Source organism: Gossypium hirsutum, chromosome D13, assembly GCF_007990345.1.
Source record: "Gossypium hirsutum isolate 1008001.06 chromosome D13, Gossypium_hirsutum_v2.1, whole genome shotgun sequence".
Classification (NCBI taxonomy): Eukaryota; Viridiplantae; Streptophyta; class Magnoliopsida; order Malvales; family Malvaceae; genus Gossypium; species Gossypium hirsutum.
Window position 1 is genome coordinate 8,263,419 of NC_053449.1, and position 25,797 is coordinate 8,289,215.

General features: G+C 35.6%; 5 protein-coding genes across 24 annotated transcripts; 2 read left to right on the forward strand and 3 right to left on the reverse strand.

The window, feature by feature from the left end:
• Positions 1–2,208: 2,208 nt before the first annotated feature.
• On the forward strand, positions 2,209–5,922 carry LOC107919823 (protein FAR1-RELATED SEQUENCE 5). 2 transcript variants are annotated; one of them, XM_016849204.2, is made up of 2 exons: positions 2,209–4,841; positions 5,474–5,922. In XM_016849204.2, the coding sequence occupies exons 1-2, from the start codon at positions 2,632–2,634 to the stop codon at positions 5,568–5,570; spliced, it is 2,307 nt and encodes a 768-aa protein (XP_016704693.2). In that variant the 5' UTR covers positions 2,209–2,631; the 3' UTR covers positions 5,571–5,922. The 2 variants fall into 2 exon arrangements, with proteins under 2 accessions (XP_016704693.2, XP_040966115.1); XM_041110181.1 differs by having other exon boundaries at positions 2,632–4,752.
• Positions 5,439–8,284, reverse strand: LOC107919825 (transcription termination factor MTERF6, chloroplastic/mitochondrial). Of its 2 annotated transcripts, none has more exons than XM_016849207.2 (3): positions 8,126–8,284; positions 6,692–7,693; positions 5,439–5,885 (listed from the first exon to the last, which is right to left on the reverse strand). In XM_016849207.2, exon 2 carries the CDS (start codon positions 7,689–7,691, stop codon positions 6,693–6,695), a length of 999 nt encoding a protein of 332 aa, XP_016704696.2. In that variant the 5' UTR covers positions 7,692–7,693; positions 8,126–8,284; the 3' UTR covers positions 5,439–5,885; position 6,692. The 2 variants fall into 2 exon arrangements, with proteins under 2 accessions (XP_016704696.2, XP_016704697.2); XM_016849208.2 differs by having other exon boundaries at positions 8,132–8,269.
• Positions 8,285–8,434: 150 nt separating this feature from the next.
• On the forward strand, positions 8,435–9,793 carry LOC107919824 (pentatricopeptide repeat-containing protein At4g38150). The gene is made up of 2 exons (XM_016849205.2): positions 8,435–9,352; positions 9,455–9,793. The coding sequence occupies exons 1-2, from the start codon at positions 8,650–8,652 to the stop codon at positions 9,673–9,675; spliced, it is 924 nt and encodes a 307-aa protein (XP_016704694.1). The 5' UTR covers positions 8,435–8,649; the 3' UTR covers positions 9,676–9,793.
• A 1,161-nt stretch (positions 9,794–10,954) lies between these two features.
• On the reverse strand, positions 10,955–19,079 carry LOC107919822 (phototropin-2). 17 transcript variants are annotated; one of them, XR_001690460.2, is made up of 25 exons: positions 18,714–19,035; positions 17,895–18,573; positions 17,321–17,503; positions 17,135–17,226; positions 16,787–17,063; positions 16,428–16,662; positions 16,170–16,240; positions 15,804–15,910; positions 15,661–15,710; positions 15,473–15,577; positions 15,332–15,391; positions 14,806–14,895; positions 14,625–14,701; positions 14,211–14,295; positions 13,780–13,860; positions 13,344–13,447; positions 12,999–13,048; positions 12,775–12,881; positions 12,549–12,668; positions 12,380–12,431; positions 12,158–12,270; positions 11,737–11,877; positions 11,487–11,608; positions 11,244–11,329; positions 10,955–11,165 (listed from the first exon to the last, which is right to left on the reverse strand). XR_001690460.2 is itself a non-coding variant. In XM_041110178.1 (24 exons), the coding sequence occupies exons 2-23, from the start codon at positions 18,443–18,445 to the stop codon at positions 11,489–11,491; spliced, it is 2,853 nt and encodes a 950-aa protein (XP_040966112.1). In that variant the 5' UTR covers positions 18,446–18,477; positions 18,696–19,079; the 3' UTR covers positions 10,955–11,329; positions 11,487–11,488. The 17 variants fall into 17 exon arrangements, 14 of the variants coding, with proteins under 14 accessions (XP_040966112.1, XP_016704692.2, XP_016704690.2 ...); XR_005923624.1 differs by having other exon boundaries at positions 16,446–16,662; positions 18,714–19,030; XR_005923626.1 differs by having other exon boundaries at positions 16,446–16,662; positions 18,692–19,030.
• Positions 19,080–21,277: 2,198 nt separating this feature from the next.
• LOC107920292 (ankyrin repeat domain-containing protein 2B) lies at positions 21,278–25,110 on the reverse strand. Of its 2 annotated transcripts, none has more exons than XM_016849920.2 (9): positions 25,018–25,110; positions 24,698–24,742; positions 24,163–24,365; positions 23,280–23,492; positions 23,012–23,160; positions 22,743–22,911; positions 22,575–22,667; positions 21,758–21,897; positions 21,278–21,669 (listed from the first exon to the last, which is right to left on the reverse strand). In XM_016849920.2, exons 2-9 carry the CDS (start codon positions 24,729–24,731, stop codon positions 21,570–21,572), a joined length of 1,101 nt encoding a protein of 366 aa, XP_016705409.1. In that variant the 5' UTR covers positions 24,732–24,742; positions 25,018–25,110; the 3' UTR covers positions 21,278–21,569. The 2 variants fall into 2 exon arrangements, with proteins under 2 accessions (XP_016705409.1, XP_016705408.1); XM_016849919.2 differs by having other exon boundaries at positions 24,896–25,110.
• Between the last annotated feature and the right edge of the window lie 687 nt (positions 25,111–25,797).

The following is a 25,797-nucleotide window of genomic DNA, read 5'->3' on the forward strand; positions in this document are numbered from 1 at the left end:
ACTCACCAAATAGAAAATCACACCAAAAGCTTTTGTTATTAGGCTTTAATACCAATTAAAAATGTGTTTGGAAGGACTTGTTAAATAGACTTGTTGTATATACTTGTTGGCATAAATTGTGAGACAAAAATGTATGAACAAATCCAAGAACAATAACAGCAATTGCTTATGCAATTCAATATCAAATCTTTCTAGATTTAATGTTTGGATTTTAAGAAGTTAAGGGGGGGAAATCCCTTTCTTGGACTGGATAATATTTTGTACAAATGCAACAACAATAGGAACCATAACCATAGACATGAAAAAGGAACCAAACAAAATATAACCAGCAGTGGAAATTGCTGCCCTGCTATTAAATCAAACTCTAAAAGAGAAGTAACTGGGACTCACTGAAAGAAGCATGAACAATTCTATTAAGCAACTTAGGTAGAAGATGAGTTATACTAATAAAAGGATAAAGATCTAGGCAACCAAAATGGTGACAAAATTTTCGCAGGGAAGTTATAATCAGCTAGGTGTAGAGATGCATCTAGAAAGAAATCAGCACATCAAAATCTCATAAATATACATGCACAAATGGTTCAGTCATGATAACTACCTCAACCTGTTCTTTTTTTTGAAACATGTTAAATCCAGTGACTCACTTTCACAATGACTGACCATTAAACTAATAAATAGACATAGCACAGCCAGAAAAGAACCTTTTTATTCAATATATGCCAGCTCAAAAAGCTATGAAAATTCCATCCAGAAAAAAACCATGTATATTACGGTTTCATGTATTCTTTCACTATCCAAATAATTGGGCTTTTTATTATCTTATAGAACCTCAAACTGAAGTTGTTCTCACTGCAATTATGTTTAAACCAGTAGAAAATACCAGTACCCCGACCGAAAATTCTCACCAAAATAAAAAAATTAGGCAGTATTGAAAACTCAAAGGTTCAAACTCAAAATAAAAAATTAGGCACAAATCATGAAGTGAACTTTACTGAACGACAACCTAATCTACATATCGAATATTGAAAAGAGAAATTATATGTTAGATATAAAACGATTGCTAAACCAAGAAAGAAGTTGACCAATTACAACACACATATACTTAAGAAGTTGACCAATTACAACACACATATACTTACTCTTATTCGTCTTTTCATGTCCAAGATTTAAAATTTCGAGTTCCAGTTTCCACCAGCAACAACAACCTTTAAGAAATAGAACTCTACTCGGAACTCTTAAGCTAATTAAAATACAGAAATCCATAGAAAATAATCCAATAACACAAACCCATCAAAGTAAACCAATCAAACTTAAAATTTGACATGGTAAAGAAGGAAAATAACCACTCAAAATCAAATCTGAAACAGAAAAAAGCTCAATTTCTTGAACCTAATGGATCAACAGGGAAAAAACAGCGATAAATTTAGAGCTGCAAACATTAAAGCAGTTTGAGAGCAAAAGAGAGCTACAAACCTTGGTTTAGCTTTCAGTTGCAGTAAACTTGGAAACCCACCAAATGAGAGCAAGCGAAAGAGTGACAGAGAGAAAAATAAAATAAAAGGTTGAGAAGGCAAGCGTAAATTGTGTTGTAAAAAATATTAGAGAGACAGAGAGAGCAAATCTGCAGAAACCCCAAGCTAGAAAGAAGAAACAGAAGATGGAAAGGGGAAGCGTCGATCGGGAGGGTAAAACAGGGGATAAAGCTAAAGCAAGAGCTAAACTGACCAAAAGGAAGAGAATAGAAATCGGTGGATTTTGGGGATTACATTCGTAATGTAATAGACCCGTATTAGCCAATACACCGAACCAATCAAAGGATTAAGTGAGATTAAGTGGGGCCCACGAAATAGGGGTGTAATGGTTATGCCAATACACCCAACCAAACATGGTGTAAAGGTAAGGTATTTCATAGAAACTATCTTAAAAATAATTTATTTCCTCTGTTGTATAAGAGAAAAGAAAGCACCATTCTCTAAATACAATGCATTTATCTCGAATTAGAACAATATAGTTACAATATAGTTGGACTCAGCTTATTCAAACAATAATGAAAGTAGAGACATAGTGAATAGTTAATAAATTCAATTTCTGATCATTGTGTTTATATATAAAGTACCAAAAGATATTTAATTTGATAGTTTTCTTGAAATTCCTTTCCAATTTAGAATAATGGATGTTGAGAGGAGTAAAGGGGTTGATTTTAAGGTTTTTTTTAGACAAAAGGGATTGTAGTTGTTACGTGTCAAATTCAACTTTGGCACATAAATATTTTTGAAGCATATGTTTGTGAAGAGTTGAAGCATTTCGCCTTTGCTTATTATTAACCTTTTAGCGGCAATTTGCAGACATTTTCCATTTTTTATTTCACAGCATTTTCACTGCCTTCTTTATAATTTTTACCTTCTTTTTTCTTAATTCAAAACTTCAATATCCATTTCTTCATAAAATCCCCAATTTTTTTTTAAAAAAAATCTCGATTTAGGGTTTCCCCTCATTTCTCCAGAAAACCTACCTCCTCCTTTGCCTTTTTAATTCTTCCATGGCAAAGCTTGCTTCTTTTTTCACCACTTCAGTCCCACTTCCACGAAATTAAAATTTTTTTTCCCATTTTTTCTTAAAAAAATCAATTACATGGACCCGGAGATTCTCGAATTCGATATAGGCTTAGGCGGAGGAGGTAGCAGCGGTCGCGACGGCGACGATGATGCCAATATAGGGTTAGACGTTGATGAGGACATGGCTGATAGTCCCGCTCCCTCTTCAATTCTCGCTTCTAATAGCAATGGAGGTGGCTTCGGAACCGGCGGCGGTGAAATTTACCTTCCAGAAGGTGACCTACTGGATCTCGAGCCTTATGAAGGTATGGAATTCGAGTCTGAAGAAGCCGCTAAGGCCTTCTACAATTCGTATGCTCGCCGTGTCGGTTTTAGTACGCGTGTGAGTTCTTCTCGCCGTTCCAGGCGCGACGGAGCGATTATTCAGAGACAGTTTGTTTGTGCTAAAGAAGGGTTTAGGAATTTGAATGAGAAGAGAACTAAGGATAGGGAGATTAAGCGTCCTCGTACTATAACTAGAGTAGGATGTAAGGCTTCCTTGTCTGTTAAAGTGCAAGATTCTGGGAAATGGGTTGTGTCTGGATTTGTTCGAGAACATAATCATGAGCTTGTTCCACCTGATCAAGTTCATTGTCTTAGGTCTCATAGGCAAATATCTGGGCCTGCCAAGACTTTGATTGATACATTGCAAGCTGCTGGGATGGGACCTCGTAGGATTATGTCTGCTTTAATAAAAGAATATGGTGGAATTAGTAAGGTTGGGTTTACAGAAGTGGATTGTAGGAACTATATGAGGAATAATCGGCAGAGGAGCTTGGAAGGAGATATTCAATTACTCTTGGACTATTTGAGGCAAATGCAAGCTGAGAACCCCAATTTCTTTTTCGCTGTTCAGGGTGACGAGGATCAAGCTTTGACTAGTAATGTATTTTGGGCTGACCCCAAGTCTAGGATGAATTATACTTACTTTGGGGATACTGTTACCTTTGATACTACCTATAGGTCGAACAGGTATCGATTACCTTTTGCACCTTTCACTGGGGTAAACCACCATGGACAGCCAGTTTTGTTTGGATGTGCTTTCTTAATAAATGAATCGGAAGCATCGTTTGTTTGGCTGTTCAAGACTTGGCTTATGGCAATGTCTGGTCGCCCTCCGGTGTCTATCACCACTGATCATGATGCTGTTATTCGATCAGCCATTACACAGGTTTTCCCTGAGACTCGGCACCGTTTCTGCAAATGGCACATCTTCAAGAAATGCCAAGAGAAGTTGTCCCATGTGTTCCTTAAGCATCCGACCTTTGAGGCGGATTTCCATAAGTGTGTTAACTTGCCTGAGTCGATTGAGGAGTTTGAGTCTTGTTGGCTGTCTCTTGTAGATCGATACGAACTCAGGGATCATGAATGGCTTCAGATGATGTACAATGATCGCAGGCACTGGATCCCTGTATATCTGCGGGACACTTTTTTTGCTGAGATGTCTATAACTCAACGAAGTGATAGCATGAACTCATACTTTGATGGCTTTGTGAATGCTTCAACTAATCTAAATCAGTTCTTTAAGCTCTATGAGAAAGCTCTGGAGAGTCGAAATGAGAAAGAAGTGAAAGCTGATTATGATACAATGAACACTTCCCCTGCTCTGAAGACCCCATCTCCAATGGAGAAACAGGCGTCAGAGCTTTATACCAGAAAACTGTTTACAAGATTTCAGGAGGAGTTAGTTGGGACTCTGACATTCATGGCATCAAAATCAGACGATGATGATGATGTTATAACATATCAGGTGGCAAAGTTCGGAGAGGATCATAAATCCTACTATGTTAAGTTCAATGTTTTAGAAATGAAGGCCGCTTGTAGCTGCCAGATGTTTGAGTTTTCTGGTCTTCTATGTAGACATGTATTGGCAGTTTTCAGAGTAACCAATGTCCTTACGCTCCCATCTCATTATATTTTGAAACGATGGACGAAAAATGCAAGGAGTAGTGTTATATTAGAAGAACGTTCTAGCGATGTATATACTAATTATCTTGAATCTCATACAGTCCGGTATAATACCCTACGCCATGAGACCTTCAAACTTGTTGATGAAGGATCAAAGTCTTTAGACACTTGCAATGTGGCAATAGATGCTCTCCAACAGGCTGCCAAAAGAGTTGCACTTGCAACAAAGAATGAGGGCAGGGCTACACTGGTTAACGGGCGGATCAGGGGGACTCTGCACGTGATGCTAGTCGGGCAAATACCACTAATCACAAAATGCCCTGTCAACCATTATCTGAGGTCAGAACTATTATTCTATTATTCCCGTTGCTTGGTCTACATATAATGTATTGAATGGAAAAGCTATGTACATGAGTCCTTTCCTGCAGTACCTGGCCTACTGTTTGCATTTGAAATTGTTTTTATCGTATTAAGACTTACCACTAAGAGAGATTTTTTTCTGTTCAAACTTTCTCCATGGAGATATCATTTAACATATAGGTAGCTCTAGAAATTATGTTGTTCACTTGTAAAGGTTTTGATTGCATCATCAACTTAAAGGGCACACCCGAATTGTAGTGTCAGTGGGAACAGATAAAAGGCATACAGTTACCTCAGCGGCTTCAGCACTTGAAACTAGAACAGAGATTCTCTCATTTTCTGTAGCAAGTACCTCTAGGTTTAATCCATCTGTTATTGTTTTTGACAATTATGTCTTTGCTCTTCATCATATTGCTAATATATCATATTTCTTTGAAGTGAAATGAAATATATGCTTGATGAATTTGTAAGCTATGTTGTTAGCTTTGTGGCTTTGATATAACTTGTTTTGCTGTCCCTCATGCTTTTGTTTTATAGAGGCACTGTTTTTGCATTATAGATCATGCTCATTCCATATTCGATATAACGTTGGGTGCTTTGCTGTTTTTCAGGATGACATGGACAAGAAGATCCGAGAACTTACAAATGAGCTGGACTATGCGAGTCGAAAATGTGAAGTTTACAGGTCGAATCTGCTTTCTGTTTTAAAAGACATTGAAGATCATAAGCTGCAGCTGTCAATTAAAGTGCAAAATATAAAGATCAGGATGAAGGATGGCCTGTGATGCTGCAAAACATTTCTCCTATATAGTTTCGATTTTAATCTCATCTGATTTCGTATTTCAAGTCTTTGTCTTCAATCCGACCCTAGGCTTTTCTTCACCTTTGAATGCTGATAGAACAATTAGGAAAGGCCTCAGTCTGGTGGCCATGTATAGTATAATCGATGTGTTTTAGCCATTTAGGTGCACAGTTTGTCAATTTGAGTTTCTTTCTGTAGAACCGTGTTGAGAGTTGGTGACCCTGTGTCAATAATATAGTCTGTAAGATTTCTGGGTAACTGCTTCATGCATCAAAATGATTAAACTTCTAAATTTTGAACCGAACTCAGAAAACCGATATGATTAATCCAAATTTGACCAAATTCAATTTCACTATAAAAGTCATTCAGCCCAACCTAAAATGATTAAGACGCAACTGTGACTCGACTTGAAACATGATTATAAAATCCAAATGGTTCAAAATTGAAATTTATTCGAACTCAAAGTATTGCAAACTTAAAATGAGTATGAATCCAAATTGATCTCACCCAAAATCAACTCAACTAACATGTTTAAGAATTATGGTTTCCAACTGTAACAGTGGAGGTAAAAACATTGCATCATTGGGGGTAGGGATGGCAATTTGGATCTTTATAGATATCCGATCCATTGTATTGATTTGAATATTGCATATTTGGATAATATTTGATTACAGATTTTAAAACTATTATCCACTGTAGATGTGGATAGATACCTTGAGCTTAAACTGACTCGAACTTAAATGACCCTAAACTCAAAATGGCTCAATTGGTCTCACCCAAAATCAACTCAACTGGCTCAATATGTTGATAAAATTATAAAGGAATTTGGAACTTAGGCTTCATAGTTCATAGGGCATTAAGTCAGATGTTATAATAAAAGCTGCAATTGCTGCTGATCTTAATTTCTGATAGATAAAGTTCAGAAAAATATTCAAAATTCACTTCATGTACCAATGGTGACAATCAAGCTACAATATGAAAAATGATAATCAAAAGAGAATTTGAAAGTGGCTAATGGCTATAGTACCTCAGGCAAGTCCTTCAAACAAACCAAACTTCAATAGAAACTTCTTGTGATTGCAGTCTAGCATTTCACTTAAGCTACAATTGACATCCTTCTCTTTTAAAAGCCGGTGCCGCAACTCTACTCGCTTCTTTAAACCGTGCCGGAAAAAGTCAGGGTAATTAGCTACTTCATCGATTTGCCTCCCCATCACCTCAACCAAGAACCTAATCCTAGGTTCTAAGGAATTCTTGATGCTCTTGATTAGAATAGGGGGATAGCCAGTCACCAAAGCTGCTATCTGTCTATCCTCAAATCCACTTCTTTTAAGATATGCAAAGTTTGGTCTTAGAATCTTGTCAACATCACGGCACAAGACTTCAGGAAAGTTCATGGTCACTGTTTGAAGATCTGTCTTGGATAAACCAACCGATTTTAAGAACTCGGTTGTAGGACGTAGCCTTTTGTTGACACTATAACCCATTATAAACGGGTATTTTGCCAGAACTTTACCGATCATCCATTCTCTGGTAAGGCCAAGTGTGGCAAGGAAGTTAACAATATCTGTGAGTTTAGATTCAATGCTATAACTGATAAGCCTAGGATTTAGCAATATCATTTTGCCTAGTTGCCTTTCAGAGACTCCCAATGCTTGAAAGAAAGCCAAGAGTGGGCAAAGCTTCTCTTGCACACTGTGTGAGACTATTTGAGGGAATCTAGCAATGGCAGAAGCAACTTCGCGGCGTTCGGTTCCTAGCGTAGCAAGGCACTCTACCATGGGGACAAGCTTCTCATATAGACCAAGGGCAAGGATTTTGGGGCACTTGGAAACAACAGAAGGTAGCTTTCTCTCTTGAATACCAATGCTTTTCAGGTAAGACCAGTTTTCGGAGGCTCTTTCCTTGTGCACGCGTTGAAGGCGCTTACATTTCTTGAACATTTCATTGATGCTTTTATCATCAAAACCTTTGTCTCTGAAGAACCACATGATGCTACCACCATTTTGACAGCTAGTAACATCCATGTCTGCAACAAAGGCACAAGCAGATAAATGACATTAACTCTAGAAACAATCATATAAATTCACATTCACTTGAAGACTAAAAAAGTAAATTATGTTGCAATGGAGCCATAGTTAAGAAGCTGGAAAGCACAAGTTAGCTTCCCTGGAATTATCATCAAAAGAAGCAAGCAATGAAAAAAAATGGTGCCTCTTGAAGGAAGATTCTTACAAAGATAAATTACTAAATAACAGTAAAAAAAGAAGATGGATTCAAGGGGCTGCAAGAAACAAACAATTGATAATAGAATTTCATCAAGTGAATGACACCAAGCAACAAAGCAAAGGTTTCCCAAGAGAGTGTTCTAAACAAAATAGAGAAAAAGAAAGAAAGAAAGAAAGAAACACAGACAATTTTACAGTGGGTTTCTGAGGTTGATTGAAAGATGCAACATTACCTTTACCTATTGAAACTGAAATAGTGAAAAACAAAGGCAAAACCCAAGTGCTCTCTGCAAGTGACTAGGTTGTGGGTGCATTAGAGCTTCATAAGCTAATGGCGTGGAAAAGGAGCTTTGAGCTCTGACTCTGGGTATTTTATAAAACCTTATCTTAATATCCAGTGCCCCTTCGCTAATGGGGTCTTAGTTTACCGCTGAAAGAAAAACAAGAAGTTGCTCACTTTTGCTCCCCATATTACCGCTATTACCCTTCATGCTTGTATTTAAAGTACTGTTTTACCCCTAAAGGTCTAAACTTTTCCCCTTTGTTTTCTTTTGGGCTAAAAAAACCTAACTTCCCTAAGCTTAAACCCTCGTTCCCTGTCAAACCCATTGTTGTTTCTTTGAATTGTAGAAAAAAACAGCCTTTGGTACTTTTTGGGGGCTCAAAACCCTAACATTCCCTGTGAAACCCATAGCAGTTTTCCTTGCATTGAAGAAGAAAAAGAACAGCCTTTGGTACTAGAAACCAGTGCTGCAATATGGAATCATCACAAGCTCGGCGGGTTTTAACGAAGCTGATGAAGGTTTTAACTTTGAGGCCCCATCACCCCGTTTCAAGGGCAGCACCTTCATCATGTGTCTTGCAAACGCGCCTTTTCAGCGATATAAAACGACCCATCACTGAAAATGAATCCATCAGGAGCAATGAGGATGATGATGGGGCTACCGAACATATTTCCAAACGACCCTTAAGGGGTCGAAGGCCTTTCAATCCGTCTTTTAGAGAAACCGAAGGAGCCAGCTTTGATCGTAATCGTTCCTCGTTTCAATCCCCCAATGCCAAATTTGCTTCTGATCCTACAAAGAAGAGAGAAGATTCTCAATCTGATGTTAACTTCTTGGAAAAATTCAAGCTTGGGCTTGAAAACAAGAGAGAAAGAGTACCCTCTGAGTCAGAAGCAATGCATAGAAAAGAGCATGAAGAAAAGCTTTCCCCACCAGAGGATGCTGATGAGATTTTCAAGAAAATGAAAGAGACAGGTCTTATCCCCAATGCTGTAGCCATGCTTGATGGTTTATGTAAAGATGGGCTTATCCAAGAAGCAATGAAGCTTTTTGGATTAATGAGGGAAAAGGGTACAATCCCGGAAGTTGTAATATACACAGCTGTTGTTGATGGCTTCTGCAAAGCACACAAGCTTGAGGATGCAAAGAGAATTTTCAGGAAGATGCAATCAAAAGGTGTGATCCCCAATGCTTTTAGTTATACTGTTTTGATTCAAGGATTGTATAAATGTAAGCACTTGGATGATGCCATTGAGTTTTGTTTGGAAATGGTTGAAGCTGGACATTCTCCAAATGTCACCACATTTGTGGGCTTGGTTGATGGATTGTGCAAGGAGAAGGGTGTGGAAGAAGCAGTGAATGTTATTGGAACCTTAAAACAAAAGGGATTTCTGGTTAATGATAAAGCTGTTAGACAGTTCCTGGATAAGAGGGCTCCTTTTTCACCTTTGGTTTGGGAAGCAATATTTGGGAAGAAAACCTCTCAGAAAGCATTCTAAGTTTTTTTTTTTTTTTGTTAGGCTTCTAAAATTTGTAAGTCTCTTTGTCCTGCCCCTTTTTTCTTGGCTTACTGTTATTTAATTACATCTATTACATGGAAGATTCTTAGAATTTATGAATGGATGTTACCTCTTTCTTTATACAACTTCTCATGTTTGTATTTTGCTGCCTGAATGTGTTGGTTGGTATGTTTTTGAGCTGTTACGTGCATGATAGATCAATACAAGTAGCGGTGGTGCCATTTTTTTTTCTTATTTGAGTAGCTCCTACACAAAACTGATGCTATGTTGTGTCATAACTAAAATTAGATTAGAATATATGTGGCAAAATGATTTGATAAATGAGTTAGCCTTAAACTACAAGAAGAGAAAACAAAAGGAAAGGGGAACATGGAAATAATCATGATTTGTTTTTGGCTATTTTAGCATGTAATGAAGTTGACAAAGATGGAACCATTCTCCAGATGCAATTTGCCATATTCTTTTGAATCGAAAATCTCTATGTAGATTTTTTATTTCATATCAGTTGTTCCATTGATAGGAATGTCTAAGTAAGGACATTCACTTTGGAATTATGTTCACTGTTTAAGCTATGGAGGCCATTGCGGACGGAGATCCTATTTGTTGGTCCTTATCTTCCTTCATGATAGCACTTCTACCTTATACCTGCATAGGCATCTGGTACAGTTTTTGCAAGTGCTGTTGATCTAATTAGATGAAAGTTGTTTTTCACAAGTTATTGTTTCTGTTTACGATATTCGAGGTTGTCAAGGTTTGATCCCTTGCCACGGGAACCAAGGGTCCTACACTCTACCAATAGACCACTGGCCACTTGACTATTGGCCACAAGTCATAATTTTTTCAGTCAAGCTTCCTGTCTTCAAATGGGCATTCCTCAATATCTTGTTGATAATTTCAGGTGAACTAATTTCTCATATCATTCATTTTTTAAACAAATATCTACGTTATTCTGCAATATCATATGTTAAGGTTTTGTGGATAGAATGCCAAGAATGACAGCAATGCTAGAGGTAACAGGAGCTATGGAAGATGGCTTAGCTATTAGCATATATATATTTTTAAATGACAAGAACTTTCTGAGGATTCATGGTTAATTAGCTATTAGCAGATGGTATAATGTTGTTTTCTTTAATCGATTCTCATGTTTAACTGTACGGGTCTTGAATATGATCATATTGGAAGCTAATGCATCATTTTTTGGTGAAGAGTATAAGATTTGGGTAAAAGAGAGTGAAAAAGGGGTTGATTGCAACTCATATGAACAATTTCTTTTTCATTAAGCGAAATTCCACAGCACTTCATTTATTCAGTATACATCCTCTGGTGTCTAGTCAAACTTTATTTATTCAGTATACAACTTCTGGTTCCAAGTCAAACTCGTGCTGAAAGCTTCAATATGAAGTGTTTTGCCATGAGGCTCCAAGTAAACTGACTTCAAGATATGGCATCGATCAACCTATCACTTTTGTCTCCAAGCCGGAACAGTCTATATGTTAATAGGGACTATTTATCGATCTTTAGTAATCAGCAAGTGTACTGCCACCTACCTAGCTTCATCTTGAATAGCACTTGGGCACTTGGGAAGCATCTTGTTTGCTGATGTAGTGCAATGCCCCATTGTAAGAGCTTATACCTGTTTAGTCAATGAACACGAGTAAGAAGAGTAGAATCTATGGATCATTCTTTCCGAAAATATTGCAGGCAAGGTTAATCTACTGTGAAGATTGCTACATAATACGCATGACAATGCATGTTGATGGTTTTTAGAGCTTAGAGACTCTTTAATGAACCTTTAGAAAACATCCATGTCATTAGAGTTAACAAGCATTCCATCATCTTCCCACTTCACATCTTTGGTGTTTGTAGTATCTTTCTTGATTAATTGAAGAGGTACCTCCAATGGCGGTGGGCTCTGCAAGTAAAACAGCAACCACTACAATGTATCAGAAGAAGCAGCGACAAAGTAGCTTCCAAAGAGTTAAAACCAACTTCTGACCATTTGGATTTGGTTTCAGTTCTCTAATGTAGAAGTTTTATTACCGTGCAGCGTATAAGAGACCAATTAATGCCGTGGAAGAAAGGGTGTTGTTTAATTTCAGCAGCACCAGCTCTTGACCCTAAACGGCTGGAGGGGTCTCGGTTCAACAATGCATTAATCAACTGCCTAGCTGCAAGACTAACCTGCATTTCATTTCAGCAGCAGAGGTAAATGATCACATTACACAAGCTGGTTCTTGTACTTCATCTGATGATCTAGAAAACAATAAAAACATATGGAGAATCTAAATAGTTAAAATTTGCATGAAGTAGACCATCTTGATTGTAGTTTAAAAATCCCTAAGGATTATATGTTCCGCTATCATTATGCTGAGCAATTCTATCATGTCATGTTTGGAAAGATGGTGGAAGTTATGTCATCTTCTGTTGTAAATTATTTGTCATTGATGGATTAGAAACTTACCGGAATGCTACTTGGGAAGGTGAGTTCTTTGTTCAAGATGTTGGAGAAAGTCTTCTGCCTGTTTTTACCTCGGAAAGGCGTTCGGCCATAGAGCATCTCATACAGCAAAATACCTAAATTCCAAATATAAATCCAGGTATGTCATCTCAACTCATCTTAACAGAATATAAACAATGCTATAGAACCAAAGAAAAAAACTATACAGTATCACCATCTACTTACCAAGAGCCCACCAATCAATGCTACTACTGTGTCCCGCACCAGTAATAATTTCCTGAAACATAGGTATCCAAACAGATTACAATAAAGGAAACATGTTACTTTGTTGCATCTGTAATGAATGCAATTGAACTGATGAACATTAGGCATGGATTGAATAGAGTCATTATACTGGAGCAATGTATTCTTCAGTTCCAACAAATGAATTCGACTGTGTAGATGGCTCTGCAATAAATGTTGGAAGTGGTTGACTCCTGGATCTTCTTCTCTTAGGCACGGGATACTTTAAAACCTGTAAACCATTTTAAACTTTTATCTCAAGAAAAAAAATTATCATTATTTATCAACAGTCTTATCAAATATCAAGTAAAACATCAAAAAATTGTATTTTGACATACTTGGGATTTACTAGATGTCATAAAAGATAAATCAAAGTCTGTTAATACAATGTGGCCATCCTTCTGAAGTAAAATATTTTCTGGCTTCAGGTCTCTATATATTATTCCTGTTATAAACCATAAAAAGATGAAAGCATATTCTTGCAACTTGAGTTCATAAAGATGCAAGGAGAAAAAAAGTTTTAATAAAGGGAAATATATCTGTTTTCAGTTTATTAAGATACCTAGACAATGAAGATATTCTAAAACAATGACAACCTCAGCTGCATAGAACCTGGAAACAAATGACATAGTGGTAAGAATAGCAGGCACAAGAAATATCTGTTCAGATATCCATAATAATTTAGACATTTAGTAATTCAGATTTAAAACTTGAAAAGGAACATTCACTAGGAAAACTGCTAGGAATCAATCCGTCGTCAGAAAAGAACCCGGCGGTGAAATCAAATTTCCTGACCCAAACTAATTATAGTGTGAAGTGATCAAATATTATAGCCAAGCTATCCAAATACTCACTTTTTAAGTTGTGATGGTTAGGGAAATTTTTATGTTCATGTTGCGATCATTACCTTGCAGATTCTTCCTTGAAAAATTTCAGAGGTTGCTTATCGAGCAGGTTAAACAACTCTCCACCAGGGCAAAAGTCTGTTATCAAACAAACATGTGTGGGAATCTGAGGAGATAAGAAGACATTAGTACGCACTTCAATTTGTTTTGAGCAATAATTCAAGGTTCCAAACTAGAAAGAAAGATTTGAATCTAGCATCAACGTAACAGTTAGCATGTTAAATACCATTATTAGCAATTATAAAATGGTTAATAGGAACATATAATTATGACTATGAACTTATAGATGGCTACTTTAATATAATAGCAGCTACTGATCAATCAATTCTAGATAAGCTGACTCCTATGTATTCACTTAAGCATTTCATAAAGGTTTTTTTTTTAGTAAAAGCATTGTATTAAGTTATTGGAGGAACAAAGGGTGAAAATGAGAAAAACCTGAAATGAAGAGTATAGTGAGGGAAGGAATGGATGATCAAGAAGCGAGATGATTTCCCTTTCAACGCATGCTCGATGGACCTGTAAAGGGAAATAAGTCAAGGCACCGACTCAAAATGTCTACTCGAAGTATCGGAATGCATATCTATCACAAATTCAAATGCTTATAATCGACCTTTCAAATATGATTATGGAGATTTAAACCCTCCAAATACATGGGAACATTTAGAAAAATTGAACATACATTTTACCCTGACACTCAGTCTGACTGACAGCTTATAATTCATATACATAATCCGGTAATCCATAATGTAAATAGAAGAGAAGAGTGAGTTAGTTAAGGCAGGCATATAGCAATTCGTAGGTCAAATGAAATCACATAAAAGTAAACTCCTGCGTTTTGATTAAAACTATTTAAGCAATTAGCAGACCTTGTTACGATTCAACATTACTGACTTATCCATTGCCTTCATAGCAAATAACTCTCCTGTACCTTTCAGTTCCACCAGATGAACGCTGCAAGAAACACCAAATGACTTAGATATCAAAAGGAGCCAATAATTCATAATATCATAATGATTTTAATTGGTCAAAAATATTACAGAAGCAATAACTTGGCACCTGCAAACCATTTGTGAAAAGTGAGACAGTAAAAAATAAACAGTGGCATGGAAGCATGAGTTCGTTTTATTGACGGACTATATTACTCGGATTTAGAGATGACTGTTGGATTCGGATGTTTTCAATTTTTTTATATATGTTTAAGTATCTTATAATCATGTCCAAATATGTATCAAATACAATAGATACTTACAAAAAAGGAAAGAGTTCGGATAGCAATATACCTGCCGGTATCACCTCGGCCCAAGGGTTTTATGGGCTTAAAATGATGCAAACCAATTTTTTCACCACGAGAAGTGATCTAAGAAAAGCCCCCAAAAGATCAAGTTAGAAAAGGAGAGGGAGAGGCATTGGGATGCATCCATTCTAAATACGCTACATAAATCTCAGGTTGGAAAACGTTACCTTCTGAATTGCTAGCCAAGAAGAAGTATCTCTTCTGTGAGGCCGTGGGAAGACAGGCTGAGAATGGACTGCCCACAAATCTTCTGGTCTCTGAACAATATAAAGTTCAGATCAACTAAGATCCCTTGGTTTCTAGAAATAAACTATGATACTTTGGTTATAAGTTATAACAATGAGCTAAAAGGCAATCATAGACAATGGAGAGTTGAAAAATCAAGTCCTTTGGTCGACCATATCATTGTAACCTGATCTAATTGTGTTCTCAAATTCAACGGCAAGTGCTTTTTTTTGGCATAAAAGACTGCAGTTTCGGATAAGCGAAAAGGTTGCAAATACTGAAATTCCAATATTAACATAATGTTCTTTTTAAAGGTGATTGTATAAATCCTAGCTTAAATTAAATCATAAGATGCATACAAAAATTATTATGCATTCAAGAAACCTTGAACAACTTTATTATCTCATATCAGTGATTTAAGGCATTGCTATGTATCAATAATCCTAAGAGAAAGAAAGAATACCTTACCAAATTGGCATCAGGAAGTTCTCGAACAGCTTCATCCACATTTTCTGCAGTGGCTTTGATCTGATATAAAAAGAGATGTTACTGTCAACACATCAAATGAATTGATATTCACTAGAATTGAGATAGGGAAAGGTTACAAACCAACTTAGCACTTCGTTGCTCTGTGTTATCAGAGAGGCGACTTCTTAGAGGCACAATATGATCACTTCCATCAAGTTGGACACCAATGAAATATTGAAGCTCACCCTGTAAAGGAATTTATGAAAAAGGGTAGTCAAAAGGAGTATGTGCTGCAGGATAATCTCATGAAAATGTTAATTCTAAAGTACCTTTTGGTCTCGCATAGGTTGCAAGTGAAATAAATTCCAGAATTTCTTGCCTGAAATTCATAATTTTGTAACAATTCAGTGAAAATAGTGTTTCTGTCAGCATGCATATTCTTTCTTTTTGTCTTTTATTTCATAATACCAACCACTTCTTGTGTAATTGATCAACTGAACTGTGATTTCCCTCTGTTCAGTAATTGCTTCTCGTATCTTCGACACAGTTTCTTGATCAGTTTCTGGTCCTTGAAGAAACCTGTCCAAAAAAAAAAAAAGTTATGCTGGTTTTATATGATCATCTGGAAAACCTCATAGAAAGTTGATTGAAGTAGTTAGATATTGAAATCATAAATAGAAGCAGCAGATGCATTTTTAACAGTGTTATAATGTAACAGATACCATGATTGGTTGATGGTCAATTGTGATGAATATTAATGACGAATATTGATAGCGAAAATAACCCACACTGCAGAATAGCAGCCATAACTTTGAAATATGAAGTAAAATTTACATACCTACAGTTCCTTCCCAAGATTTCCTCCCTTGTATATTCAGTCAATTCAAGAAAGCTATCAGATGCAAATATCTGCATACATTTGAACGTTACAGTGAATTTTCAGATACATTCTCTGGCAAGCACTTGGATGATTTGGCAAAACTTTGTAAAGTATCAAATAAAGCATAGACGGGTACACTTTTCAAGGAAAAGAAAGCTGTAATCTGAACTTTCTATTAGTGTAAAAAGTTTATGTTTTGTGTGAGAAGAACAATACTTGAAAGCTCTTCCTTACAATCGGATTATCAGGGAGTCTAGGATCTGTGATCACAAAATTCTTTTCAATACGTTCCAATGTGGTTGCTAGATCCATCCCTTGGCGTATGTCCGTTTCCCTTTCACCATGTTCCAAACTGTCAACGCGTTCAATGTCTTTGGTCATTAACTCCTCCAGTTCAACAAGTGGTTGTTTTTCATGCTTGGCTGCAAAGCTGAAAGGCCTGCCTTTAAAGCTGGGGGGAAGATATCATGTTTCAGATAAGGAACAAAATGCTCTCATTTTGCAGTCGAAATTGAGCTTATTGTTAAATGTGTTTTGAGTAGCAAATTAATGAAAACTTAACCAAAAGGACTCACCCCATCAATGAAAAGCGTTCTGATTTTCTAGTTTTCTTGCTAGTTTCGTGCATTGGGGTAGTAGTACTGCTGGTGTCTGATTGGGGAGTGTATCTTCCAGGGGTCCTAATGTTTTTGGTTTCGGCAGATTGAGGCAGAAGGAAATCAAGGTTGAATTTATGCTGATCTTCAATCTTGCTAATGGCATCGTTACTTATTGTTCGAATGTGAGATTGAGGATGTTTCAAAGTATGAACCACCTCTGTGATGGAATCTAAAGCCTTTTCCTTCTGACGAGCTGTTTGAAAATGTAGGATATATTACATACTAGAATTGAACACATGCTCTAAAATACTACAAATAATTTACCATCATAACGAATTAAAGATTGGGGCAGTCCATTAGGCCGCAGCGCCTTTTCATTGACACCTTCAGTGTATTTGCTGACCTCCACCTGCATTCTGCACAACACAGTAATATTGAATAGCTATGCATACATTTTCTGAATATTGCATGAATTAATTATGAAAGACAAAGAAGCAAAGGGAAACCAACCCAATGAATTTGATGGTTTTCCCTTGATCATCTTTAATGGGATTGAGAGTGAGAAGATTCCAGAAAGGAGTTCCATCCTTCTTGTAGTTGAGTAGCCTACCACAATAGCTTCTTCCATTTTTAACTGCATCTCTAATCTTGGCAACCTCTTTCCTGTCTGTTTCTGGTCCTTGTAGAAACCGGCTGCATGACATCCTCAAACACTCAAATTCGTAGTAATCGGAAAGAAACAGCTTTATTAAACAGTAGAACAATATATATGGGGATATATTGATTACGATACAATATATAGGATGTCAAGAGAGTTATTGCAGTTGAAAACCATAATGTCTCATTGGTCCTGCTCTAGGAATGGGTGTTTGCAAGGTACAAATAGCACAATGAAGGAAAGAATTGTCCATTCAAATGGGAATGGGGTATTTTACCGATTGAATTCAGACACAAGTTTAAGGCTCCATACTATCGTGTATGACAAGCAATGGAAAATTGCAATAATTTTGAGCTGTAGAATGATTGCAATTCCTTTAGAACGGCTCCCTACTGCCCCTCTACATATTTAAAAGCTTGAACTTACCAGTTTCGTCCTACGGTCTCCTTTGATGAATAACCAGTCATGGTGAAAAATCCGCTGCTAGCATACACTATAGGGCAGTCTGGTTTGGTAGCATCAGATACAGCAAAAGTTTGCTGCAGGGTTTCTAAAGCATCCTTCAGCTCCTGTGACACCCTAGGAAAGGCCCCTCGACCCAATCCATAATCCGACTCCCCTGATGTCCTTGTCGAGTCCACTGAAAATTTGCCTAACGAGTTTTTGCTCTGATTTCCTTCTCCAGTTGGCTTTACTTTACCAATCACTCTGAAACTACCTTCTCCAACATCTGATTCTACTGCAATACCCCATTCTGCAGTCCTTTCAACTATGCTAGCTTCGGTTGGGGACTGTCCATTCGAATCTTTCCCTGCAGTGGTAGCCCCATTCAACTTTTCGATGGACTCATCGTCAAAGCTTACAATCTCACAACTATTGGTTGCCTCTCCTTCCAAAGCTTGTTCACTAGATTGTCCAACATTTCGAGCACCCGATACAGATGACCCCGGCAGCTCCATGGCCATTCTTTTCTCCATTTCCAACTTCTCTACAATGAATGTTGGTAAGACTGCAAATATTAACCAAGTAAAAATTGACCACCATGTCCAAGCAAACATTATATCAAACATCTCCCATACAAAAATTCAGCGCTAGAAAAGTATCCCTGTGTACATAGAATTAAACAGTCAAACGTCTCCCATACTAAAATTCAGTGCTAGAAAAGCACCCCTATGTACATAGAATTAAACAGCTACCAACAGAAACTGTACATAGAATTTTACCTACTTTTAAACGAGTTCAAACCTGTAGCAACTTTAATGGCAGTGGATACACCGCTCTAATCCCTTCACTGAAACATCGGTTCTTAAGTTTCTGGTTCTGGTTTCTGTTCCATATGATAGCAGGATAATGTTTTCATATAGACGAATTTCCAAGCTCCATTGGCCTTCAGATATTTACATATTGGCTATTTATTACAAAAGGATCAAAAGTTGTCAAATTCCCATCAATTTTATCCAAAATTTGTCTCGTTTTCTTGAGGGAAGAAGATTTTTTATCATCACTTTAGCAAGAAATCAGTAAATCAAGATTTTGTGAGGCCGCAATGCAAACAACCCCATATTGTTGAAACTTGATGAAGATAAATTTCACTTTCACTTTCACTATCTGAAATTTTGTTATGTTCCTTTGGGGCCAAATAAGAGCAAAATTGTATTTTGTTTTTAGTAGGTATCAAATGAAACAGCCAAATGAATATATCAAGATCTAGGACCACAGCATGAAACATTGGTATTGTTTTTTTTAGTATCCACATTTTATACCCCGTCATCATCATCACCCTGAACGACCTCTGCCCGAAAAATGAGATTTTAGATAAAAATATAGGCTTGAAAAGTTAATTGAGTAAAAAAATAAGACCATTGCTACTATTTTAAAAGATATTTACTTATTAAATTGCACTTAATTTAGTATTATTTAAGTATAAATATTTTTAATTTATTTTCTATTTGTTAAGAAATATTTATTTTAATATTTTTAGTGTATTTGATGTATTATATATTTTTTAAAATTTTTATATAAAAAATAAAAATTAAAAAAATTAATATGGGCGGTCAAGTTTGGTTGATGACGAGTTGTAACATTTTTATCCAGGCTTTGGCAAAAAATTAGGCCCATTTTTCGGGCCGCATCGAGCCCAAACTTAAAATTTTGTTAGGACCCGACCTGACCTATGAACAACTCTATCATCATCGTTTTCATGTTAATTTTTAGGTTAAAATATGTTTCAAAATCCTTGTATTTTTTATAGCTTTTAAAATTGTCCCTTTATTTATATTTTCAAAAAGGCTTAATTGAAAAAATTGCCACCTAAACTATACTCACTCTCTTATATTAGTATTTATGTCATGGGTCGCAAATTAAAGTCCATGACCATTGTGCACAAAATGTTACATGGAGGTTAATTAATTAAATAGAGCTAACTTGATTCACTTGAATTGACTTGATTTATAAAACCTATAGAGAAATCCATCTACTTAAAATCTTGGTAATCCGGTAAAACATTTCAATAAAACTAAAGCTATCAAGGTAATCAATGTAAGTCCTAAAAGATAGAAGGTATAAAGTTTAAATCACTATTGTATAGATAAATATTATTTTCAATCGTTAGTATAATTTAATTTGTAAGTCGTTACTTCCGCTAAAAAAAATATTTCCCTCTAATAAGAAATTACCACGTATTGATATAAAATAAAAATAAATGAACAAATTATGCAATATTTTTTTTGGTAACATATATGATGCATATTTAATCATTTGTGAAATAAAAAAAAAGCAATTTATAAATAAATACAATAATTTTATTTAAATACAATTCATAAACCTAAAATTCGAAACTCAATGTAAACTTAAATCTCTTGAAAGCATTAAGGCTCCATTTGAATAGACGATAAGCTTAGCTCAGGCAAGATTAAAAACAGAGATAACAATGAGATTAATTATTGTAATGATGGAATTAAAATTAATGATAAAAGTAAACGCAAGAGTCGTGGTGAAGTGAAAATGACTGTTAAGACACTGCCACAAAGATTTATTATTATACCTAAAAAAAATTAAAGATGTATTGTTATATTATTTTATATATTTTAATAATATTTAAGATTATAATATTTTTTCAATTTAAAATTTTGTTTAAATATTTTAATAAATTAACTAATTATATCACTTATAAATTTATTTATTATTTTTAAGTAAAAATTAAAAATAAACTAACTGAAGCCTTATTTGATAAAGTGTTAAAATTGATATTTTCAAAAACTTAATTTTGTAAACACATTTAATAACTTACAATGAAAACTTTATTGACGATAAAATAATGTATGATTTATTTAAATAATTTTGAAGCATCACTTTATGCATTCATAAAAAAAATAGTGTAATTATATTTTTATTTTATAATAATTTAAAATGATTTAGTGTCAAATATAAACTTCACTATATATATTTCAAGGGAAATTTTAACTTTCACTTAAAAAGTGCTTACATGTTTTTAATTATCTATTAATTCATATAAAATTAATTAAGTTATTATTAAATAAAGAAAAAAGTAATCATAAGATGGAATTGCAAACTGCTAAATGAAGTTTTATATTGTAGGAAACCTCCCACCAGTGTGCTTGGATTGCACAAATATTGATGCAAATTTCAAAGGTCATCACAAATTTGTTTTTGAAAAACATAAATCAGAGGTGTTAATTGGGAGTAAAATCATCAATTTAAATTGTTTCGGATTTGAAAAGTTAAAATCAAATTGGATTTTGGAATTGTGAGTTCTAACTCTAACAAAAAGTAAAATCAAATCAACTGAATGCCTACAGGACTCAAAAAGAATTCTTAAATAAAATTTCTCTGGTCCACATACTCCCATTATTTCCCATGCAGAAACTATTTCAGGAAATGATTCTTTTTCTTAAAAAAACCCACTAAATAAAATTTGCAAAACGTAGGCAACCAGGCCAAAGCAAAGACAGCATATCATGCCGTTCAGCCATGATTACAACCAAATTTGTCCAATAGCTGGGTAATAAAATCAGATGCCTATAACAAACATGCTAAGACCCAAACATACACATACCATTCGCATCCCCACCACTTCACGCTTCAAAGGAACGCATCCTTCTCCAGTAATTTTAGTACCTCGTGCTGGTTGTTGAGCTTGGCAACTTCGATGGGAGTCTTGCCGTCCATGTTTTGGAGAGTGCTGCAGTCAATATGAAAGAAAATATAGTTATGCACTCATAAGAGGTCAGGTTGGTATCGATGTTAAACCAAGACACTTCGTTACTTACACAGCAGCACCATTCTCGAGTAGAAGGGCCACACAGTCTTTCCTTCCATAGCCAGCTGCATAATGGAGGGCAGTGTTCTTATTCTTGTCCAGAGCATCCACTTTTGCCCCAGCTTCAAGAAGGATTTGAGTGCATTTCACCTGAAATAAAACCAAAAATCGTAACCTAAAGCTTGCCGAAGAAACCAATAATTTAATCTCAGACAAACTCATGTGAACTGCTAGATTATATCTTTTTTTTTCTTGTTCTGTTATTCACTTCATTGTCCTGATTTGGTAAAACCAATGTCTCTCAGAAGAAATAAACCTATCATTTATTAAAGGAAATGTAATAAACACGCCCACTACATGGCAATAAGTACTGTTAAAACAAGAAACAAGCATTGCTTAGTAGCCAACAGATTCCATGATACGCTAAGATCAGATAATAATAACAAAGCCTGATTTTTTTGTGTCCGGATATGTAGTGTACTAGCAATATAAACGTTTTCCCTGTCGCAAAGATCCCAAGATGAGACACTACAAACAAAAGGATGTTTTAATACAAGTACTACTACATCCCAAACTGCTATGGCAGTCTGTTATCAGGTTCAATATTTGTGCGTCCTAAAACTTACACTCAACCAGGCTATTAAGAGGCCCTTAGTGCATTAACAACTGTGGTGGTGTTGGATATTTGTAGACAGTTATAGATTAAAACTAAATGACTTTCCAAACCAACTTTGTCCTTGTAAGATGAAACTAATTCATTTGTCAGATAATGCAACTGCATAGAGAGGAAGAGAGAGGTCTGATTCAGATTTAAAATTGTTTATTACCTCGCCATACCCACATGCAAAATGTAATGCTGTCCTTCCCTCTGAATCTTCTTCATCCTTGTCAGCACCAGAGGATAGTGCAGTTTTCAGACCCTAAAACCATGAAAACATTCAAGATTATCTGTCAAAGGGGAAGAACACATGTACGAAACATTCATTCTGCCATACCTCAACATCACCAACACTAGCACAATGATGTACAATTGACTCATCCTCATTTCCTGCTTCATCCTCTTCATCTGCCGCAGAATTACCAGCAGAAGTGGCTGCATCTCCTGTAACTGCAAGACCCATTGCTTCACCCAACTTCTGCAGGACGTCTTTATCATTCCAATACCTGGACGATAAAACCTTTCTTGATTAATTTACTGAAGAAATAATAGAATGTAAAATCTAAAGAAGAAAATGTTATGCCCCAACAAGCTTTTATCACTGACCTCATCATTGCTGCGGGACCACCACTTTCTATTTCTTCCAAAATAGGCTTCAAAGATGGATCTTCTTTAATACGTGCCATCCTTTCCTCAATCTGGTCCTTTTGTTGAGGATTAGCCAAACTGTCAAGCATGGTAGACATAGCTGGATCCTGAAGAAAGACAAAACTAAAATTTAATCTACCAGAAGTGATGCATGTAATGTAATATAAGAAAATAGGACCACAGGAATCATGAATCCACTAAAATTAGCTACTGGGCCCACATATACCTGCATTAATGCATTACCAAGGCGCTCAGCCATGGTCATAAACTGGGGATTCTGCATAACCTGTTGCATAGTAGAATAATACTGCTGTGGATCAAACTGCGGTGTGGTCTCTTCAGCTGCTGCCCCTTGAAACGTTTTAGTGAGCTGCTCTGCCATTTGATTAAATGAAGGATCTTTGGCTATCTGCTCAGCTAGTTCCTTGATGCTTGGATCCTAACAAACCAAGATGGTTAACTTCCATAAGAAATAAATTTGACTGTCAGTTCTCAGCAATTTCATTCACCGCTGAAATAGTCAATTAAAGAGACTAACCATAAGCCTTAAATGTTCTACTACCAGTGTTGTCAAGGGCACAAGGCACAAAAAACCTAGCCAACTAAACCACAATATGTACATGTCTGAGTTCTTGTATGTGTGTACATATATACATATATATGTATATAGTTTAAGATATGTAATAAACTCTAAAATGCAATCCAGTTTATCTACAAACATGCAATTTTTTTCTATTGGTCGATATGCATGATTTACTTATGGTCCATGTCTGCCATTGAATACTCAAATATAGGAAAATACAGATTTTGATACTATCCATTTCTTACTAATAAGGGTATATCTAATGGAAAAAGTGAAAAATAAAGCATGCTCTTTTATGCCTATGGCCTGACAAATAAAGCACGCCTAGACACACCAGGCATGCGCCTAATTGAATAGGCCTCGCCTGCAAGTTTCTAAGGCGCTTCTGTTGTCTAGTGCTAAGGTAAAAACCCGCCTTGAGAACACTGCAGGTAGCAAAAGATGAGCTATGACAATCAAAAGATGATCGAATCGGTAAGTTCACATGTTCCAAACAATAATCAAAATAAAAAGGCAAGAAGTTTACATTAAGAAGGCCACTCATGGCTGAGAAATCAAATGGATTGGGTGGGACAAACCCAGGACCAGGCATAGCGTTGGGAGGGAAGGCCCCTGCTTGTGCTGGCTGTGAACCCCCAGTTGAAGGCTCAGGTGTTGAAGTTTTCTTCTCAGTGGAGGATGTTTCAGACTTTGAACTTTTGCTCTCCGTTTCCAAAGCCGATTTCTCATCTAACAAATACAGGAGAAAAAACATAAATAATAATCAATTTATCAATTCACTAACTTCAAAACCAGGCCCATATCTGGATTCGTCCACATTAACCCCAACCAAATTGAAATTACTCAAATCCTAACACAATTGCTATAACCCAACATAGGATCTCAAAAATCAGATCAATTCAAGACCTAAACTAAGTAATAAAAAATGAATAAGCACAAATAACCTAAAACAGTGAATTCATTCAAGCGACGATTGAGAAATTAAGAATAAGGAGCTCAGGTAGATCTCAGAAACAAATTCCAAATACCGGTAAAGAATAGGAATCTGAGATTATGCTTACCAGCAGTAGCGGGCTTCTTCGAATTGGAAGCCATGGTTGAAATGACTGAAAAAAAAATAAATTTAGAAACGAGAATTTAAAATAAAAAATATTAATGGGAAATTAGATTGGAAATTCGATGAAATTGGCCATTTTTCCCTAAATTCGAAATTAAAATGAAGAAAAAATGAAAAAGATAAGTAGAAAATGGAGGAAAACCCTTTTCTTTTCTTTGTTTTCTGAGATGAAGTAAGGCACAGTAGCAGTATGAGGAACCCAAGGACCAAAGAGGCTTAATTTATATAGCCAAACTCAAATAATAACTAAAGCAAAAATTAGACCTAAGTGGTAATGCTTCGGCTCGGATTATAGCTGGTCATGGACATCTGGTCAAGTCCCAAGGCTGGTTCGAAATATGGAAAGATATGAATAAAAATATAAGGTTTAAAAAGTAGATTTAAGTAAAATTTAAAGTACGTTTTTTATATGATTCGAGTCTTGTACAAAATTATTTTGATCTCAATTCAACTCCACCTGAAATATATTATGTTATGAAAATATATATTAATTATATAAGTTAAGTAATAATTATACATATATATTATATTTATATTTATATTTATATCACTAATTTAATAATAGTTAAATCAATTACGTAGAGCCTAAAAAAAATACCCAACTAAATAACCCAACCCAAAATATATAATTTAAAAATTTATATTTAATACAATAAAACATTTATTATATTTATGGTAGTGTTTTTTAATGTAAATATGTTTTAATGTATTTTTAATTTGTTAGAAAACTTTTATTTTACCCTTTTTTTAGTGCATTTAATGTATTATATTTTTTAAAAATATTTTAAAATAACAGCTAATTTAAAAAAAATTAAATATGTAAGAGGTTTAAGGTTTAGGGTTCTGGGGCGGGTTGGGCTTGAGTTTACCTTTATTAAATTGAGTCGGGCTTGAACAAAAAAGCAAACCCATATTTTAGGTCGGGTCTGGACTTAAAAAATTTGTCTAGATACGTTGCATGGACCTAACCCGACCTATGAACACCTCTAGTTTAGATCTATTTTAAAATGATTATAAATAGTTTAAGTAATAAAATTGAGATTT